The 22257-nt window shown below is 42.6% G+C and overlaps 1 protein-coding gene across 1 annotated transcript in view; it reads right to left on the reverse strand.

Moving 5' to 3' along the window:
- The window catches only part of il17rd (interleukin 17 receptor D), a 108212-nt gene extending 88057 nt beyond the window's left edge, over positions 1 to 20155 (reverse strand). The window contains exon 1 of the mRNA XM_061940875.2: positions 20023 to 20155. Within this exon, the coding sequence (XP_061796859.2) occupies positions 20023 to 20142 (120 nt within the window). The 5' untranslated portion in view covers positions 20143 to 20155. The remainder of the gene's footprint in view (positions 1 to 20022) is intronic.
- Positions 20156 to 22257: the final 2102 nt, after the last annotated feature.

The following is a 22257-nucleotide window of genomic DNA, read 5'->3' on the forward strand; positions in this document are numbered from 1 at the left end:
CTGACCAATCAGAAAGAAGGAGCCGTCTAAGCATATCCGCCCCCAAAGTGCCAAGAAGAAACATGACAGCGCGAGGAGAGATGCCAGGAGTACACAGAGAGCGCGCAGAAAGGCGTCGCGCGCGCGCAAAAGGGTGTCGCGCGCACGAAGTGGAGAATCAGCGCGCGATAACAGTTTTTATGCGCTCGGATTTTTGGCACTAATGTGACGCCATAGCACGATTGCGGCGTCGCTCCCGGAGCGCCCCGCCTCGCCGCTCGCTCGCCGGCCCCGCCTCTCCACAGCGTTAAAGAGGAGCGCGTCTTTGTAAACACTGAACAGGCACGCCAAATGCGCCTCTCAGGGCGAAACGGTGCTTTAGTTTATGAATTTACAACGCAGATACAAATGACACATTCATGTTTTTGTGTAATGATGACAATGTATACTCAAGCGGACGATTGACTAGTTGATGGTGATGGCAAGAACGCTGTCGGTTTTCTTTTCAAATGTTCGTTCATAGCCGTTGTGCTGCTATGATAGGCCATTTCCGCTCGACACAGTGTGCATACAACAACATTATTAGGCCGTTTATTGAAATACTCCCACTCTTTTGACGACTTTTGGCGTGCTTTTTTCCCCCTCGCTCGCACCGCTTGCATCGTCTGCTTTGCGCTCCGCCATGACAGTAGTGTGACGTAAATATGCGACGCATCGACGCACAAAAACCGCGTCGAGGTATTTACGTAACCGATGACGTCGACTATGTCGACGCGTCGTTTCAGCCTTACTCACAACCTACCCATCTCAGGGCGGACACTCTAACCACTAGGCCACTGAGTAGTTTGACACCCATGCTGTAGAATAAAGGTATTTTTCTGCAGAACTGTTTGCATCGTCGCTTTATTAAAGGTGGTTGATCTTAACAATTCAGAAAAAATCTGTAAAATAATGGTATTTTTCTGTGGAACTGCCAGCATTGTCACTTCATTAAAGGTGTTTGATCGTAATAATTTGGAAAAACTCTGTAGAATAAAGGTATTTTTCTGCAGAACTGTTTGCATCGTCACTTTAATAAAGGTGGTTGATCTAATTAATTTAGTAAAAATCTGTAAAATTACGATATATTTCCGCAAAACGTTTCATGAAAATTTCTGCAAATATGTTTTTGATCATTATTTGGTTTAGAATGTTTTACTTTAATTTTATGGTTTTCGTTTGGCAGCCATAGCTGCCAGTAGATGACCGTTTTTTTTACAGAATTTTCTTTTACAGTGTAGTTTATTTTGGGTTTTGAGTCACTTGTGGTTTAAGTTGTTTCAGCACCCCTGTTTTGTGTTGTCTTGGTTGTCATGGGGGCTGATTAGGAGGGGGGTACTGTTATGATCCAACACCGGATCATAACAATTGACGTCGTTTCTTATGGTGAAATTTGCTTCAATATATGAACTTGTCTATTTACAACCATGTGCAAGAACCAGTTAAGTTTGTAAAATTAGATTCCACTGTAATGGATTACAATTTCATAGAAGAATACTAGAATTTAGGTTGTAAATACTTCTGGTTGTGTTTAGGCCTAGAGGGGAGGCCCTGACGACCACCAAGGGTCATGTATGAGTATTTGAACTACAGTTCAACTTCCTACAGAACATCATGGATGACAATTGTTTACACGGAGCTGGCCTACGCTCAGGTGGCCTACGGAGCCTCCATCGCTTCCTTCCTGGGCGGGTCTCGTTGGGGATTCGCTCTCCCCGAGGGCAGCCCTGCCAAACCCGACTGGATAAACCTGAGCAACAGTGTGGTGTCCCCACTCCTGGCCTGGGCCGCCATGTTGATAGCCGACAGCATTTCTGCAGCCACTATGGTCATCATAGCACTGGGGATCTCCCTTCACTATGACCTGTCACTGCTGAACCACTTACCCCAGCTGGTTCAAAGCCCTGCGAGCCGTTTTGACCATCGTGGCCGTTGCGTCTCTTCTGGGCACAATCCTTGTGATCAACGTATATCCAACAAAGAAATTGTTTTCAGAGTAAGAAATCATGCAGACAGTACAATCCTGATTGCATCCGTGGTTGAGAGGATGTTTGGTTTACATCTTGTCTTGATCCTGGATATGAATTATTGTGAAGTTTGAGCAAAGCAACATAAAGATTACAAATAAAACTACACAGAGAGCCTGGCTCACGATGGTCTGGAATTGTCGATGGGAATTGGGGAGTACAACCTTTGATTGCATGAATAATTGAACATGAGTTATTTTTCATTGAATTTGAGAGAAGCCAGCATGGACAAATAGAACAGACAAGTCATTGTTTTGTCTGCTCGCGGAAAACAAACATCCTAATCTACGATTTGACTCCCTCGAATGGCCTTGACGCAGGACCAGGCTGTTCTGAAAAACACCTCAATGATGGGACGCTTTTGACCTCCCTCCCTCCTCAACAACACCTGGAGTCGAACTTTTGCAGATCGGCCTCAGTCTATAAAAAACATTACATCGTCACACCCAAGACAATTGGGCACACACACACACCCTCCCCCACCCCACGACTTCACCACCGCTTCTTTCCCCTCGGGGTGATGGACGGCTGGCAGCGCGGTATGGCTCGGTTGGTAGCGGGGCCGTGCCAACAACTTGAGGGTTCCAGGTTCGATCCCCGCTTCCGCCATTCTAGTCACTGCTATTGTGTCCTTGGGCAAGACACTTTACCCACCTGCTCCCAGTGCCACCCACACTGGTTTAAATGTAACTTAGATATTGGCTTTCACTATGTAAAGCGCTTTGAGTCACTTGAGAAAAAGCGCTATATAAATGTAATTCACTTCACTTCACTTCACAATGAGACTGGCCGAGACCTTTCTCGCCGGAGGGACGCAAGCCACGCCCCCCTCTCAGGCACCGGGATGCCAAAAGCCGAAAAGCCCCGCAGCGCGCTAAGAAGGGACAGTCACAGACCTGCCTGGAAAGTTGAGAGTCCAGCCAGGAGGAAGCGCAACGATTTCCCCCGTGCGTCCTTCAGAAGATGTTTTGCAGACTTGCAGGGACGGCTCGGGGGTGAAGGGGGATTTCCTCCTGCGGGTTTTCGAGGGCTTAGGAAGTGAAAAGGAGGCTCACCGCAGCTTTGTTCAACACTGTTTTCGGAAAGAAAAATAATCCCCAGGGGGATGTTTCCAGGGTGCACAGTTTCAGGTACAGGTGAGACTGTAGAATATGACCCAGGAAGCAGAGAATCTGATATGAGATCTAAGAGTGGAGTGGCGGGGGGAGTCTGTGTGGGCTTGGTCCACAAAAGGCCGACTGGAACACGAGAGGCTTTAAAATGATTTTATGCCGCATCTGTTTGAGTTTGAGTTTATTTGGAACATGCAAGCATACAACATGATACATCACAATTTCCAGTTTCTCTTTTCAACATGTTAGAAAAGGAGTAGGAAGAAGCAGAGTTTATTTAATCCTAGCCCTTTTCTTTTACATAACAGTTGCTAAAACTTTTGTTCACTTCTGTCATGTCTGTGTAATCATGTTTTGTCTTAGTCATGTTTTGTTTAGTTATTGGACTTTTTAGTTTCTGGCTTTTCACTCCCTTGTCTTGTTTCCATGATTACCCATTAGTTTCACCTGTTCCACGTTTGGACTCATTGTGCACTCTTGTTTGTCACCATAGCAACCCATTAGTTTTCACCTGTCACGTCACGCACCTGTTTCACGTTTTGAGTCACGCACCTGTTTTCGTTAATCATGTCTGTAGTATTTAAGTTCATTGTTTTTCAGTTTGTCTTTCTGGTGACATCCCCACAATTATGCTCTGCACAGTTCTGACTCTCTATCCTAGAATTAAGGGTTTTTGTTTGTGGGTCATTTCTGTATTTGGAGCATTAGTGAGATGCTCACAAATACAGGATGGACGGGGACGGTACCTCTGGATTGGCAGACCGGGGTGGTGGTTCCTCTCTTTAAGAAAGGGAACCAGAGGGTGTGTTCCAACTATCGTGGGATCACACTCCTCAGCCTTCCCGGTAAGGTTTATTCAGGTGTACTGGAGAGGAGGCTACGCCGGATAGTCGAACCTCGGATTCAGACGGAACAGTGTGGTTTTCGTCCTGGTCGTGGAACTGTGGACCAGCTCTATATTCTTGGCAGGGTCCTTGAGGGTGCATGGGAGTTTGCCCAACCAGTCTACATGTGCTTTGTGGACATGGAGAAGGCATTCGATCGTGTCCCTCGGGAAGTCCTGTGGAGAGTGCTCAGAGAGTATGGGGTATCGGACTGTCTGATTGTGGCGGTCCGCTCCCTGTATGATCAGTGTCAGAGCTTGGTCCGCATTGCCGGCAGTAAGTCGGACACTTTTCCAGTGAGGGTTGGACTCCGCCAATGCTGCCCTTTGTCACCGGTTCTGTTCAAAACTTTCATGGACAGAATTTCTAGGCGCAGTCAAGGCGTTGAGGGGATCCAGTTTGGTGACTGCAGGATTAGGTCCCTGCTTTTTGCAGATGATGTGGTCCTGATGGCTTCATCTGGCCAGGATCTTCAGCTCTCACTGGATCGGTTCGCAGCCGAGTGTGAAGCGACTGGGATGAGAATCAGCATCTCCAAGTCCGAGTCCATGGTTCTCGCTCGGAAAAGGATGGAATGCCATCTCCGGGTTGGGGCGGAGACCCTGCCCCAAGTGGAGGAGTTCAAGTACCTAGGAGTCTTGTTCAGGAGTGAGGGAAGAGTGAATCGTGAAATCGACAGGCGGATCGGTGCGGCGTCTTCAGTAATGCGGACGTTGTATCGATCCGTTGTGGTGAAGAAGGAGCTGAGCCGGAAGGCAAAACTCTCAATTTACCGGTCGATCTGTGTTCCCATCCTCACCTATGGTCATGAGCTTTGGGTTATGACCGAAAGGACAAGATCACGGGTACAAGCGGCCGAAATGAGTTTCCTCCGCCGGGTGGCGGGTCTCTCCCTTAGAGATAGGGTGAGAAGCTCTGCCATCAGGGGGGAGCTCAAAGTAAAGTCGCTGCTCCTCCACATGGAGAGGAGCCAGATGAAGTGGTTCGGACATCTGGTCAGGATGCCACCCGAACGCCTCCCTAGGTAGGTGTTTAGGGCACGTCCAACCGGTAGGAGGCCACGGGGAAGACCCAGGACACGTTGGGAAGACTATGTCTCCCGGCTGGCCTGGGAACGCCTCGGGATCCCCCGGGAAGAGCTGGACGAAGTGGCTGGGGAGAGGAAAGTCTGGGCTTCCCTGCTTAGGCTGCTGCCCCCGCGACCCGACCTCGGATAAGCGGAAGAAGATGGATGGATGGATGGATAGTGAGTTGCTGCGCTTTCATCAACGTCTTCCGCCAGTTGGCGCTCTGATGCAATCCCACCCGCCTCCATTACATGTTTATCACAGAAAAAGACAGCTTTTAAAAGGGCTTTTAAACGTTTGCATGCCAGATGATGTCATGTCGCATTGATTTGAGTCGCCTCGAGCGCACTAAACAACAAATAACGATTATTATTAGATCGTCTTTAGCAACAATCACCAAGAAACAAGAGAAACGTGGTGTTGATTAAGAAATAAAAGGAAGAAGAATGTAGAACGATGATGTCACATGAGGCTTCTTGGCCCCCGCGGACAAACACTCGCCACACTGTGCTTATGCTGAAAACCTACACTGTAACATCTATTTATCAATTCTGCTATTCATTCCCAAAATGAGTCCAAACTCAACATTCGGAATGTTTGTGTACGTTATGCAGATACTGTTATTTTGAAGCATTTTGTCTGACATTGTCACTTCCGCTTCCAGGTTTTTCTTGTGTTGATGTCAAAGTTTTGACATAGTATAAAACACAGTTGAAGTATTGATAAGCAGTTTGTATATTGTTTTAGTGGTGTTCTAAGAACAGTATAGTCAAAATTACAGCGCTGTTGGTCAATAGCTACTAGCTAGCCTCTCACTGTGAAGGATTGTTATTGCTAATGTGGCTAGTTTACACATGCTAATTTGGGACTAGTGCATGCATGTTTGTTGACATTTTTCATATTTTTGTTTGTATTTTGTATGTATGTACAGTGCATCTGGAAAATATTCACAGCAAATCACTTTTTCTATATTTTGTTATGTTACGCATTATCATACTTGCCAACCTTGAGACCTCCTGATTTCGGGAGGCGGGTGGTGGGGGCGTGGTCGGGGGTGGGGTGGGGCGTGGTTGTGGGCGTGGTTAAGAGGGGAGGAGTATATTGACAGCTAGAATTTACCAAGTCAAGTATTTCATATACCGTATTTTCCGCACTATAAGGCGCACCGGATTATTAGCCGCACCTTCAATGAATGGCATATTTCATAACTTTGTCCACCAATAAGCCGCCCCGGACTATAAGCCGCGCCTACGCTGCGCTAAAGGGAATGTCAAAAAAACAGTCAGATAGGTCAGTCAAACTTTAATAATATATTAAAAACCAGCGTTCTAACAACTCTGTTCACTCCCAAAATGTACGCAAATGTGCAATCACAAACATAGTAAAATTCAAAATAGTGCAGAGCAATAGCAACATAATGTTGCTCGAACGTTAATGTCACAACACACAAAATAAACATAGCGCTCACTTTCTGAAGTTATTCTTCATTCGTAAATCCTTCGTCTTCGGTGTCCGAAGTGAAAAGTTGGGCAAATTTACGATCCACTGGCAGATGTTGGCGTCGTCTGGCGCTGCCTCCTCGTCTTAGTGAAGGTGTGTTCGCCTTCTGTCATCCACTGTTCCCACGCAGTTAGCAGTCTAGCTTCGAATGCCCTGTTGACACCAATATCTAGCGGCTGGAGGTCTTTTGTCAATCCACCCGGAATGACGGCGAGTATTGAATTAAGCGCGTAAGCGTGTCTCTCAATGTGCTGTTATGAGCTAGCAAATATAACAACTACACTACCCAGCATGCAACGATAGTTACGAGCATGCGCGGTAGCCCTGAGAAGCGTTGTTGTATGCTGGGAGTTAGAATGTGGTTATGAGCACGCTGTGAGTAAACGTTGAGAACTCAGTTAACACGCCTCGTCTGCATTATTTATAATTAGACAGACAACACACTTAATAGGAGCCATTTTGGGGTCTTTACATAAACACACAAATGGAAATGAAACGTCACATATCCCAGCATGCACCGCGCGCTACTTCTACGGGGAAAAAAGATGGCGGCTGTTTACCGTAGTTGCGAGACCTAAACTTTATGAAAATGAATCTTAATATTTATCCATATATAAAGCGCACCGGGTTATAAGGCGCACTGTCAGCTTTTGAGAAAATTTGTGGTTTTTAGGTGCGCCTTATAGTGCGGAAAATACGGTATATATATATATGTATATATATGTATGTATATATATGTATATATATATATATATATATACCGTATTTTCCGCACTATTAGCCGCACCTAAAAACCACAAATTTACTCAAAAGCTGACAGTGCGGCTTTTAACCCGGTGCGCTTTATATATGGATTAATATTACGATTCATTTTCATAAAGTTTCGATCTCGCAACTTCGGTAAACAGCCGCCATTTTTTTCCCGGTAGAACAGGAAGCGCTTCTTCTTCTACGCAAGCAACCGCCAAGGTAAGCACCCGCCCCCATAGAACAGGAAGCGCTTCTTCTTCTACTGTAAGCAACCACCCGCCCGCGTAGAAGAAGAAAAAGCGCACGGATATACCGTACGTTTCATTTCCTTTGTGTGTTTACATCTGTAAAGACCACAAAATGGCTCCTACTAAGCGTCAGGGATCCGGTTCATGAAAAGACGCAATCTCTCCATCCGCACACGGATTACTATTTCACAGCAACTGATATTCCTGTGAACCGCACTGTGGATACAACGGGAGCACGTACGGTGAATATTCGCACCACAGGGAATGAGAAGTCATCCTTCACTGTGGTTCTAGCTTGCCATGCTAATGGCCAGAAACTTCCACCCATGGTGATATTCAAAAGGAAGACCTTGCCAAAAGAGACCTTTCCAGCCGGCGTCATCATAAAAGCTAACTCGAAGGGATGGATGAAGAAAAGATGAGCGAGTGGTTAAGGTAAGTTTAAGCGAAGAGGCCGGGTGGCTTTTTTCACGCAGCTCTGTCCATGTTGATATACGTATGTTTGTGATTGCACATTTGCGTACATTTTGGGAGTGAACAGAGTTGTTAGAACGCTGGTTTTTAATATATTATTAAAGTTTGACTGACCTATCTGACTGTTTTTTTGGCATTCCTTTAGCGCAGTTAGATGCGGCTTACAACACCGGGCGGCTTATAGGTGGACAAAGTTTTGAAATATGCCGTTCATTGAAGGCGCGGCTTTTAACCCAGGGCGCCTTATGGTGCGGAAAATACGGTATATATATACATATATATATATATATATATATAGATATTTACATCCTGAAAATATGCAAACAAACTGTGTTTAGATAATTGATACTTCAAACTTGCATAAATAAATATTAAGGAATATAACATAACTTGGCTTCTGAGAGTTTCAAAATGTAATGAATAAAATGCTAAAGTTGTTGATAAACAAGCAATTATTTTAATAATTAAATATGGTCATTTTAAATGAATTATTATAATTTAAAATCAATTATTTCAAATATGTTTATTTTAATGTATAATTATATGGCTGGATGTAATAAGGAGTCACGAAAAAATACAAATAAAAATACAATTAATTTTGATTTTTTTTTTTTTTGCAAAATATAGTAAAAATTTATTTATTTATTTTTTTAACTTAATAAATATATTTATTTTTAGGTAAGATAAACATAATAATACAATTTATCTCTAGTCTGGATGATTTAGTTCTTGTCACCCTGTTGTCCTCCCGTCATGAAAAAAGGCTGTCCTCACTCAGGTCCGCATGGAGCTGGAGGGGGCGTGGCTTCCAGCTCCGGCTGAAAATCGGGAGATTTTCGGGAGAATATTTGTCCCGGGAGGTTTTCGGGAGAGGCGCTGAATTTCGGGAGTCTCCCGGAAAATTCGGGAGGGTTGGCAAGTATGCGCATTATTCCAAAATGGAATAAATTAATTTTTGTCCTCAAAATTCTACACACAATACCTCATTATGACAATGTGAAACTTTTTAACTTTTTGTAAATTTATTACAAAAAAAAAAACAACTAAGAAAACACACGTACATAAGTATTCACAGCCTTTGCCATGCTAATCAATAGTGAGCATCCTGTTTGAGATGGTCCTACAGCTTAATTGGGGTCCACCGGGGGTAAATTCAGTTGGTTGGACATGATTTGGAAAAGCACACACCTGTCTACCGTATTTTTCGGAGTATAAGTCACACCGGCCGAAAATTCATAATAAAGAAGGAAAAAAAACATATACCGTATTTTTCGGAGTATAAGTCACACCGGAGTATAAGTCGCACCTGCCGAAAATGCATAACAAAGAAGGAAAATAACATATAAATCGCACTGGAGCCCGGCCAAACTATGAAAAAAACTGCGACTTATAGTCCGAAAAATACGGTAAGTCGCACTGGAGTATATGTCGCATTTTTTGGGGAAATGTATTTGATAAAACCCAACACCAAGAATAGACATTTGAAAGGCAATTTAAAATAAATAAAGAATAGTGAACAACAGGCTGAATAAGTATACGTTATATGAGGCATAAATAACCAACTGAGAACGTGCCTGATAAGAGTCATTCAAATAACTATAACATATAGAACATGCTATACGTTTACCAAACAATCTGTCACTCCTAATCGCTAAATCCCATGAAATCTTATACGTCTAGTCTCTTACGTGAATGAGATAAATAATATTATTTGATGTTTTACGGTAATGTGTTAATAATTTCACACATAAGTCGCTCCTGAGTATAAGTCGCACCCCGGGCCAAACTATGAAAAAAACTGCGACTTATAGTCCGAAAAATACGGTATATATAAAGGTGCCACACTTCAACACAAACCAAGAATCAAGTCGAAGGAATTGTCTGTAGACCTAAACAGGATTGTCTGGCGGCACAAATCTAGGGAAGGGTACAAAAAATATCTGCTGCCTTGAAGATCCCAATGAGCCCAGTGGCCTCTATCATCCGGAAATTGAAGACATTTGGAACCACCAGGACACTTCCAAGAACTGGTTGGCCGTCTAAACTGAGCGATTGGGGTGAAGGCACCCGAGTCAAGGAGGTGACCAAGAACCCGATGGTCACTCTGTCAGAGCTACAGTATTAATCTCTTCAGTAATCCACCAATCAGACCTGTATGGGAGAGTGGCCAGACAGAAGCCATTTCTTAGTAAAAAGTTTGCCAAAATGCACCTGAAAGACTCTCAGACAATGAGAAAACAAATTCTATGGTCTGATGAGACAAAGATTGAAGTTTTTGGAGTGAATGTCAGGAGTCATGTTTGGAAGAAACCAGGCACCGCTCATCACCAGGCCTATACCATCCCTACAGTGAAGCATGGTGGTGGCAGCATCATGCTCTGGGGATGGTTTTTCAATAGCAGAAACTGGGAGACTAGTCAGGATAGAGGGAAAGACGAACACAGCAGAGACATCCTGGATGGAAACCTGCCCCAGAGCGCTCTTGAACTCAGACTGGGGTGACGGTTCATCTTTCAGCAGGACAACACAGCTAAGATATCAAAGGAATGGCTTCAGGACAACTCTGTAAATGTCCTTGAATGGCTTCACCAGAGCCCAGACTTGAGTCAAATCAAAAATCTCTGGAGAGCTCTGAAAATGGCTGCGCATCGATGCTTCCCATCCAACCTGATGGAGCCTAAAAAGGTGCCGCAAAGAGAAATGGGCGAAACTGTCCAAAGATAGGTGTGCCAAGCTTGTGGCATCATATGTACATGTGATTTCTTAGTTCTTATTTTTAATACATTTGCAACCATTTCTAAAAAAAAAACCTTTTCACAGTCATTATGGGGTATAGTGTGAAGAATTTTGAGGACAAAAACAAATGTATTCTGTTTTTGAATAAGGCTGTAGGACAAAATGTGGAAAATGCACTGTATATACAAAAGATTAAGACTTGGAGTTTGTTTAATTAGATGCTTCAAAAAGCAAGACTCACTTCCGGTAAATTAAGACCGAAGCAATCGATCCTGTCTCAGCCAGCCAATAAGGTGTCAAGTTGGAAGTCACATGACACGGGTCTTGCAAAACAGCGGAGAAAAGGTGGTGAACTGGGTCACCTGGGCATAATAACACTTCAATGCACCCTGCGGGGTATTTTCAATCCATAAAAATGATTCCATCCATCCATTTTCTACCGCTTGTCCCTTTCGGGGTTGGGGGGGGTCGCTGGAGCCTATCTTCCAATGTTTAAAATCTGCACTTTTGTGTGACATACAAAATTCTGCTTTTCTTTTTAAACATTTTTATACACCAATTATTTTACACTGAATTTTTAATAAATTGAATTTTTTTTACACTGAATTTTACAACACTGATTTTTTTGGGGGGGACAAGCGGTAGGAAATGGATGGATGGATGATTTTTTTTTTCAATGAAATTGTCAGCATAATTTGATGTACAAAAAAATCAGTTCACAAAATTCAAACGCAAAAAAATTCAGTCACATTGATTCAGTGTCAAAAAAAAAGAAGCTTTTGTAATAAAGACACCAAATAACCTCCATAAGACACATATGAGCTGAAAATTGTTAAAGACCCACATTTTTGATTTGGCTTTAACCTAATATTTATTAATTTTATTAAAGTCAAACGTACTCTCATTTTTATCTTATTAGTTAGATTTTATTTAGTTATTTTCATTTATTTATTTAGTTTGTTTTATCTTAATATGTTTTACTTGTATTTCATCCTTTATTCTTCTTCATGGTTCTCACTATTTACATCTTTTATTATTTTCACTTTTTAGCATTCCTCAGAGGGATCCCTCCGCATCAGAGATGATCGGCCATGGCTGTGGGGGCGCTTTGTGTCCGCGTCCGGATGGTTGTGGTCTGGTGATCTCCAGGTGCTGATGGCTCCTGTGATAGTGTTTCTTCACCTGGCTCCTCTGTACTCAGCCATGCATTCATGGATGATGGGGGACGTGGGTCATCGGGGCATTGTTTTTGAAGTTTGTAAAGCACTTTTTTTTGTTGCATTCGAGTATGATAAGTGCTTTATAAATAAAGTTTGACGCAAAATGATTATTAGCATTCAGACAGGTTAAAATGTTACTAAAACCATCACTTTTATATCAGTCACAGTGACTTTTCAAAACAAAAATATTACAGCAAAAATCATATGGGTTGATTGACATGTTTATTCTGTAAGCTAACTTCAATAGTTTGAAATTATTTTGACAGTTAATGCCAGTTATCCTGTCAACCTTGTGATCAGCCAGTGCGATTGGAAGTCCATGCTCAATTATTGCCTCCGTAAATAAAACTTCGGCATTTATCACATCCAAAGAATCTGTTTGGGCGACGAAAAACATTGAAAGTTTTCCACTTGTATCGCTAGCAACGGCATTAGACTTGTGTTTTTTTTGTCCCAACGTGGTCTTTTACATCGCTAATTCCTCCGTGTCCGATCGAAAAATCTTGTCTGCACAAGGTGCAATTCGCGTAGTTTTCACCCTTTTTGGAACGGATAATTATTCCCGGATAGGCTTTTGAATATTCTTCACGGAATGACTGCAGTTTTCTTTTCGGTTTAAGACTCGTTTGCCATTTTTCTCCGGCTGATTCCATGATCGTTCGCTCGTTTGGAAACAATGGCAACTGGTGCCTCGTGCTTGGCAGCGGTGCTATAAATAGCCTCGCGCATGGCATTCGGAATGGCTCGATAGGAAGTTACGGGAAGCAGTGTCGATTGTCATTGTTGTTACGCGATTTCGTGAATAAAACTTTTTAAAAAACTTTTTTTTTTAATTAATGAAAAACCGGGGGCAGACCGGGGTGGTGGTTCCTCTCTTTAAGAAGGGGAACCGGAGGGTGTGTTCCAACTATCGTGGGATCACACTCCTCAGCCTTCCCGGTAAGGTCTATTCAGGTGTACTGGAGAGGAGGCTACGCCGGATAGTCGAACCTCGGATTCAGGAGGAACAGTGTGGTTTTCGTCCTGGTCGTGGAACTGTGGACCAGCTCTATACTCTCGGCAGGGTCCTTGAGGGTGCATGGGAGTTTGCCCAACCAGTCTACATGTGCTTTGTGGACTTGGAGAAGGCATTCGACCGTGTACCCCGGGAAGTCCTGTGGGGAGTGCTACGAGAGTATGGGGTAACGGACTGTCTTATTGTGGCAGTTCGCTCCCTGTATAATCAGTGCCAGAGCTTGGTCCGCATTGCCGGCAGTAAGTCGGACACGTTTCCAGTGAGGGTTGGACTCCGCCAAGGCTGCCCTTTGTCACCGATTCTGTTCATAACCTTTATGGACAGAATTTCTAGGCGCAGTCAGGGCGTTGAGGGTATCTGGTTTGGTGGCTGCAGGATTAGGTCTCTGCTATTTGCAGATGATGTGGTCCTGATGGCTTCCTCTGGCCAAGATCTTCAGCTCTCGCTGGATCGGTTCGCAGCCGAGTGTGAAGCGACTGGGATGGGAATCAGCACCTCCAAGTCCGAGTCCATGGTTCTCTCCCGGAAAAGGGTGGAGTGCCATCTCCGGGTTGGGGAGGAGATCTTGCCCCAAGTGGAGGAGTTTAAGTACCTCGGAGTCTTGTTCACGAGTGGGGGAAGAGTGGATCGTGAGATCGACAGGCGGATCGGTGCGGCATCTTCAGTAATGCGGACGCTGTATCGATCCGTTGTGGTGAAGAAGGAGCTGAGCCGGAAGGCAAAGCTCTCGATTTACCGGTCGATCTACGTTCCCATCCTCACCTATGGTCATGAGCTTTGGGTCATGACCGAAAGGACAAGATCACGGGTACAAGCGGCCGAAATGAGTTTCCTCCGCCGAGTGGCGGGGCTCTCCCTTAGAGATAGGGTGAGAAGCTCTGTCATTCTGGGGGAGCTCAAAGTAAAGCCGCTGCTCCTCCACATCGAGAGGAGCCAGATGAGGTGGTTCGGGCATCTGGTCAGGATGCCACCCGAACGCCTCCCTAGAAAGGTGTTTCGAGCACGTCCGACCAGTAGGAGGCCACGGGGAAGACCCAGGACACGCTGGGAAGACTATCTCTCCCGGCTGGCCTGGGAACGCCTCGGGATCCCCCGGGAGGACCTGGACGAAGTGGCTGGGGAGAGGGAAGTCTGGGCTTCCCTGCTTAAGCTGCTGCCCCCGCGACCCGACCTCGGATAAGCGGAAGAAGATGGATGGATGGATAATGAAAAACCGTATTTTTTATCACTGCAACCGTAACCCGGAATAGGTTGATGAAAACAGTACTAATTACGGGAAAACCGTAGTTGGCAGGTATGATATTACATCCTCCTCACTACTTTTTGTAGCGTTGCGTGAACACGGATCGTTATGGTGCATGAAACTTTTCAGAAATTAAAGTTTTAAAGGTTGTTTTTTTGGGTGTAAACGCACAGCAAATAGAAACACAACTGGGCCCCTTTTTTTAAACCTACAAACACACGCACACAAAAACAGACACCTCTAACAACTTCACACCTGTTTAATAGCAGGCCCTGAAACCAGCACAATGAGCAGCCTTTGATGTATGTGCGTGTGCGTGTGCGTGTGCGTGTGTGTGTGTGTGTGTGTGTGTGTGTGTGTGTGTGTGTGCGTCTTTGGGGGGTTGGGATGCAGGAAGGAATGTTTCAGCAGAGTAAACAGAGTGAGGCTTCCTGTAGACAACACTTCAAAGGCAAAAAGAGGAAACCAAGATAACACACACACACACACACTGCCTAAAAGGTAGGAGTCGCCTCTCCATGCAGGACCACAAAAACCTGGAGAGCACGGTCATTCCTAATGTGTGACCGCTGACCATAAACACAAATAAATAACTGCAACCCCAACAATAACACACACACACAGGTGATGACCTCACCTGCTTAACACACACACAGCTGTAACCCCGTAGAGAAAACCACTTGGCACGGAGATGAAACCACTTTTATTCAACCCAAAAACTTTCTTTAAAAAAAGATTTTTGGAGGTGCACTTGCCAAACATTTGTTGCAGCACAGCTGGCAGCACATTTGGACTCACTCGGGTCCTTACTATTACCCCAAACTGGTGTGAAGTTAAAAAGCGGCGTGGTAGAGGAGGGGGCGCCCCTCACATATTGCTCTTTTCCACATCAAACGACAGGAAGTGCGTTTTACTACCTGCAATTCACCTTAAACGACAACGCTGAATGGAAATAAGTGGACGCTCAACTCGATGCAGGACTCTTTCTTTTATGGCAAAAACGTGGCCGACACTTTTGGGCTTTGGGATCTTTTAAACAAACACAGCTATTTGAAAATGGGTTTGCTGGAAGCTACTAAATCAGACACAACAAACCATGCGGTGTGTTTAAAATGCCTTAATGAGTTGAATAAATTAAATTGATCAGAAGGCCACTTTTAACTGCTCCTAATTAGTCTGCTGACCTATGCAGTAACATATTGTGTCATTTATAATTCTATTATTTAGTCAAAATTATTAAAGGACAAGCTGTAAAAATGTATTATTTAGCTACTTGTTCATTTGCTGTTAATATCAGCTTACTTTCCATTTCAACATGTTCTATCTACACTTCTGTTAAAATGTAATAATCACTTATTCTTCTGTTTGGATACTTTACATTAGTTTTGGATGATACCACCACCGATACCAAGTAGCTACAGGATCATACATTGGTCATATTCAAAGTCCTTGTGTGTCCAGGGACATATTTCCTGAGTTTATAATCCAATCCAATCCACTTTATTTATATAGCACATTTAAAACAACAAAAATGTTTCCAAAGTGCTGCACAACAATATTAAAAACAATATTCAAATATTATCCTTCGCTCCACCAATGACTGAATAAAAACAACAAATAAATAAATATAAAACCAATATAAAACCAATATAAAAATAAATGTGGTTAAAAACGATTTCAAAGGATAAAACCAATTAAAGGGGAACATTATCACAATTTCAGAAGGGTTAAAACCATTAAAAATCAGTTCCCAGTGGCTTATTTCATTTTTCAAAGTTTTTTTCTAAATTTTACCCATCACGCAATATCCCTAAAAAAAGCTTCAAAGTGCCTGATTTTAACCATCGTTATATACACCGTCCATTTTCCTGTGACGTCACACAGTGATGCCAATACAAACAAACATGGTGCATAGAACAGCAAGGTATAGCGACATTAGCTCGGATTCAGACTCGAAATTCAGCGGCTTAAGCGATTCAACAGATTATGCATGTATTGAAACGGATGGTTGTAGTGTGGAGGCAGGTAGCGAAAACGAAATTGAAGAAGAAACTGAAGCTATTGAGCCATATCGGTTTGAACCGTATGCAAGCGAAACCGACGAAAACGACACAACAGCCAGCGACACGGGAGAAAGCGAGGACGAATTCGGCGATCGCCTTCTAACCAACGATTGGTATGTGTTTGTTTGGCATTAAAGGAAACTAACAACTATGAACTAGGTTTACAGCATATGAAATACATTTGGCAACAACATGCACTTTGAGAGTGCAGACAGCCCAGTTTTCATCAATTAATATATTCTGTAGACATACCCTCATCCGCTCTCTTTTCCTGAAAGCTGATCTGTCCAGTCCAGTTGGAAATGCATCTGCTTTGAGTGTCGCAGGATATCCACACATTCTTGCCATCTCTGTCGTAGCATAGCTTTCGTCGGTAAAGTGTGTGGAACAAACGTCCAATTTCTTGCCACTTTCGCATCTTTGGGCCACTGGTGCAACTTGAATCCGTCCCTGTTCGTGTTGTTACACCCTCCGACAACACACCGACGAGGCATGATGTCTCCAAGGTACGGAAAACAGTCGAAAAAACGGAAAATAACAGAGCTGATTTGACTCGGTGTTTGAGAAAATGGCGGATTGCTTCCCGATGTGACGTCACGTTGTGACGTTGTGACGTCATCGCTCTGAGAGCGAATAATAGAAAGGCGTTTAATTTGCCAAAATTCACCCATTTAGAGTTCGGAAATCGGTTAAAAAAATATAAGGTCTTTTTTCTGCAACATCAAGGTATATATTGACGCTTACATAGGTCTGGTGATAATGTTCCCCTTTAAAACAGTAAATAGAAATCAAAATGTATAAAAAACACAGAGGACAACAGAGGACAGAGGACCACACAACTCACGTAGTGTTAAAAGCCAAAGAATAAAAGTGGGTTATAAATAAAATATACATTTAAAAAAAAAACGAAAATAGATTTTGTGATGCTAAAGAATATCAATGTGTAGTAGTATTGACTAAATACACTTCTGTACTTGGTATCATTACAGTTCAGATCAGAAGGCCACATAGCTCTAAAAAGCTAAACATATTTTATACTGTATATTTAAAGACAAAGTTTTGGGATATTTGTATCAACATTCCATATTTTCTCTTTATGCTGTGCCTTTTATTACATTTTTGTTTGTTTTTATTTTATTTTTTTAAAAAGGGACACCCCAGGTCATTGGCGTTGTTAAGCCTAAATATTCTTAAGCCCCCCTAAATAATTTGGTGTTTTTTGTTTTTTTTTACAAATAAATGCCGACATATTCATTATAAAGTGGCCCAAATATGAGTTTAAATAAATAATCATATAACCTGTTATTATTCATTCAGTTTCCCCTCACTTCGTAGCGTAGAGAGCCCCTTTAGTGCGTCGGTATCCAATCCATTCCACTTGTTCATATAGAAAATGCCCACATCACTCAAATTCCAGCCCGCATTTTCTCTGCGACCTTGCTTGCGGTCCTGCAGGTGTACGAAGCACATTATCTTCCTTTACAATGAGTGAAGCTGCACAAAACCTTGTGTGTGCAATTGTAAATAATTTATTTTTTAAGTTTTGCGTTTCCTGTAGAATCTATATAAAGTAATATACATTAGCCTATTGTTAAAATAATGAAAAAAACATCATTAAATATATTTGTTTTATTGTATTGTTACATTAATAGCTGTTTTATTATTATAGGATGGCTTGTTAAACATTTCATAGGATTTTCAGAGGGAGGAAAAACCAAGACATTTAATATAAAATGTAAAATGAATAAATACATAAAAAGAAAAAGAAAAAAAATGGTTAAAAGCCATCGTCCCAGGGAGCATTTAATTTCGTCCTGTGCATTTTTTTAAAATAATAATAATAACAATAAATAATTTCTAAGTCTTTGTTAGCCGTTTGTAAAGTTTTGTGCTCGTGCGTAACCTTGAGACCTTGCCAACCTTGAGACCTCCGATTTCGGGAGGTGGGGGGTGGGGGCGTGGTCGGGGGTGGGGCGGGAGGCGTGGCTGGGGGCGTGGTTAAGATATATATAAGAAATACTTGACTTTCAGTTAATTTTATATATATATATATATATATATATATATATATATATATATATATATATATATATATATATATATAAATAAAAGAAATACTTGAATTTCAGTGATCATTTATTTACACATATACACACACATAACACTCGTCTACTCATTGTTGAGTTAAGGGTTGAATTGTCCATCCTTGTTCTATTCTCTGTCACTATTTCAGAACACACACATTATACAAATATACATTATAAAATCAATAAGAAAACAGGAGCTCTAATTTGGGAGTCTGAATTAGGATCAGAAGTTCCTATGTAAACATTGCGTACTCACGTCGCCATTTTATATTGATTACTGCAGCTGTGCACTGGATTCATTCACAAATACAAACTACAACTCACAAACACTTTAGAGTTAGGCTCCACCATCAGAATGTGTACTTAAACGTATAAAGATCACATGGATATTATTCAGTGAGTTGATTCACCAAAACTAACCTGCTATACAGGAGGAAAAAGCACACAGGACGTTTCAATTGTTCACAGACTGGTCGCTCTCATCAGAATGACAAGACACTTACGGTCTGCAGGTGATAGCATTCAATTGGGAAGAAACGCCCTACTGCCCCCTACTGACCAATGTGAATACTGATGAATGTGTAATGACAGCTCCAAAAACGAATTCAAACCACAAAATAAAATAAATAAATCAACACAAAAATGTGACACATTATGGGTGGGTCACATATGCATGTACAGTAGATGGCAGTATTGTCCTGTTTAAAAGTGTCACAACATTGCTGTTTACGGCAGACGAACTGCTTTACGGTAGACGGAAACTTGACTGCTGTTGTTGTGTGTTGTTGCCGCGCTGGGAGGACGTTAATGAAACTGCCTAACAATAAACCCACATAAGAAACCAAGAACTCGCCATCGATCATTAGCTGTTTATATTGTGAGAAAGCGGACGTGTGAACAGGCTGTCAACACGTCACTTAGGTCCGCATGGAGCTGGAGGGGGCGTGGCCTCCAGCTCCGCCTGAATTTCGGGAGATTTTCGGGAGAACATTTGTCCCGGGAGGTTTTCGGGAGAGGAGCTGAATTTCGGGAGTCTCCCGGAAAATCCGGGAGGGTTGGCAAGTATGGCGTAACATTCGCTCGCATCCTGTGCATCTCCTGGGGGCAAAGCCCCCCCTGTCCTTAAAAGCTAGTGACGCCCCTGCCCCAGGTACATTACACCCAGTTTCGTTGTGTTATGACTATTACACTCGTTTTGATCAAAGTTGGCCAAATCAAACCCGCGCCGAATTGAGGGCAGAAAAACAAGGTTAATCGACAAATCATTAAAAGACCGGTAACAAAGTTTATAACTTTGCAAAGCAAGGAGTAATCGTTAAATGGCCACTTTCCCGAGCGGAGTTCGGATTGGAACGTACGCGAAATAACGCCGCGCAGGTAACGTGTTGCCGGACGCAACATGTCCTTAAATGCGGCAAAAGTAAAGTTGTTCAACTTCATATTTACCTTATTTCAAAGTGAAAGCATGACAAATGTGAGCACATGTGCGACAAACACCTGAGCGCACTCACACGTCACAAGTTACGCACGGAGAAAAAAGGTAAAAAAAAAATAAATGTTTTTGTTGTTTTGGTTTACCTTGAAGTTGCATCGTTCTTGGCTTGTTCTCCTGCTCCCTGCCAGCGTGGACCCAAGAGAAACATTCCACATGAGAAGTAAGCCGGGGAGACCGAGGACGAGGGAGCGAGGGGACGCCATTCCTCTCTGAAGTCTCAACCACCTCTGAGGGACAAGACCTGAGAGCCTGTGCGCGTGCGCGTGGGCGTGTGGGCGTGTCGCAGAGAGAGGGAGAGAGAGAGAGAGACAGAGAGAGAGAGAGAGAGAGAGAGAGAGAGAGAGAGAGAGAGAGGCGCATACCATAAAGCAGACGATCTTGGCAAATGAAGGCCCGGGGGCCGCATGTGGCCCGTTGGGCTTTTCAATCCGGCCCACCGGACATTCCCCCAAAATTGTTGAAACTGAAGCTGCCATTATGATGTGCACAGTGGCAGTCCGTGCGTGTCCCACCTGATTGATTGATTGATTGATTGAAGATTTTATTAGTACAAACCCCGTTTCCATATGAGTTGGGAAATTGCGTTAGATGTAAATACAAACGGAATACGATGATTTCATACTTGCCAACCCTCCCGGATTTTCCGGGAGACTCCCGAAATTCAGCGCCTCTCCCGAAAACCTCCCGGGACAAATTTTCTCCCGAAAATCTCCCGAAATTCATGCGGACCTGAGTGACGTGTCAACAGCCTGTTTTCACGTCCGTAAAGCAGTTCGTCTGCCGTAAACAGCAATGTTGTGACACTCTTAAACAGGACAATACTGCCATCTACTGTACATGCATATGCGACAATAACATCTCGGGCTTTTAGAAAGTGCATTGCACAACTGCGCACACAACAAGGAGACGAAGCAGAATGCATCATCAGAGAGGGTGTTCAGCATGGTTAGAAAAATAGTGACAGAGAATAGAACAAGGATGGACAATTCAACCCTTAACTCAACAATGAGTAGATGAGTGTTATGTGTGTGTACATGTATAAATAAATGAACACTGAAATTCAAGTATTTTTCTTATTCATATATATATATATATATATATATATATATATATATATATATATATATATATATATATATAAAATAAATAAATAAATAAATATATATATATATATATATATATATATATATATATATATATATATATATATATATATATATATATGAAATACTTGACTTGGTGAATTCTAGCTATATATATATATATATATATATATATATATATATATATAGCTAGAATTCACTGAAAGTCAAGTATTTCTGATATATATATATATATATATATATATATATATATATATATATATATATATATATATATATATTTGAAATATTTGACTTGGTGAATTCTAGCTGTAAGTAGTACTCCTCTCCTCTTAACCACGCCCCCAACAACGCCCCCGGGACCACGCCCCCCCACCCCCCACCCCCCACCATCTCCCGAAATCGGAGGTCTCAAGGTTGGCAAGTATGGATGATTTGCAAATCATTTTCAACCTATATTCAATTGAATATGCTACAAAGACAACATATTTGATGTTCAAACTGATAAACTTTTTTTTTTTTTGCAAATAGTCATTAACTTTAGAATTTGATGCCAGCAACACGTGACAAAGAAGTTGGGAAAGGTGGCAATAAATACTGATAAAGTTGAGGAATGCTCATCAAACACTTATTTGGAACATCCCACAGGTGAATTGGGAACAGATGGGTGCCATGATTGGGTATAAAAGTAGATTCCATGAAATGCTCAGTCATTCACAAACAAGGATGGGGCGAGGGTCACCACTTTGTTAACAAATGTGTGAGCAAATTGTTGAACAGTTTAAGAAAAACCTTTCTCAACCAGCTATTGCAAGGAATTTAGGGATTTCACCATCTACGCTCCGTAATATCATCAAAGGTTCAGAGAATCTGGAGAAATCACTGCACGTAAGCAGCTAAGCCCGTGACCTTCGAACCCTCAGGCTGTACTGCATCAACAAGCAACATCAGTTTGTAAAGGATATCACCACATGGGCCCAGGAACACTTCAGAAACCCACTGTCAGTAACTACAGTTGGTCGCTACATCTGTAAGTGCAAGTTAAAACTCTCCTATGCAAGGCGAAAACCGCTTATCAACAACACCCAGAAACGCAGTCGGCTTCGCTGGGCCTGAGCTCATCTAAGATGGACTGATACAAAGTGGAAAAGTGTTCTGTGGTCTGACTAGTCCACATTTCAAATGGTTTGTGGAAACTGTCGACGTCGTGTCCTC

Source organism: Nerophis lumbriciformis, linkage group LG03, assembly GCF_033978685.3.
Source record: "Nerophis lumbriciformis linkage group LG03, RoL_Nlum_v2.1, whole genome shotgun sequence".
Classification (NCBI taxonomy): Eukaryota; Metazoa; Chordata; class Actinopteri; order Syngnathiformes; family Syngnathidae; genus Nerophis; species Nerophis lumbriciformis.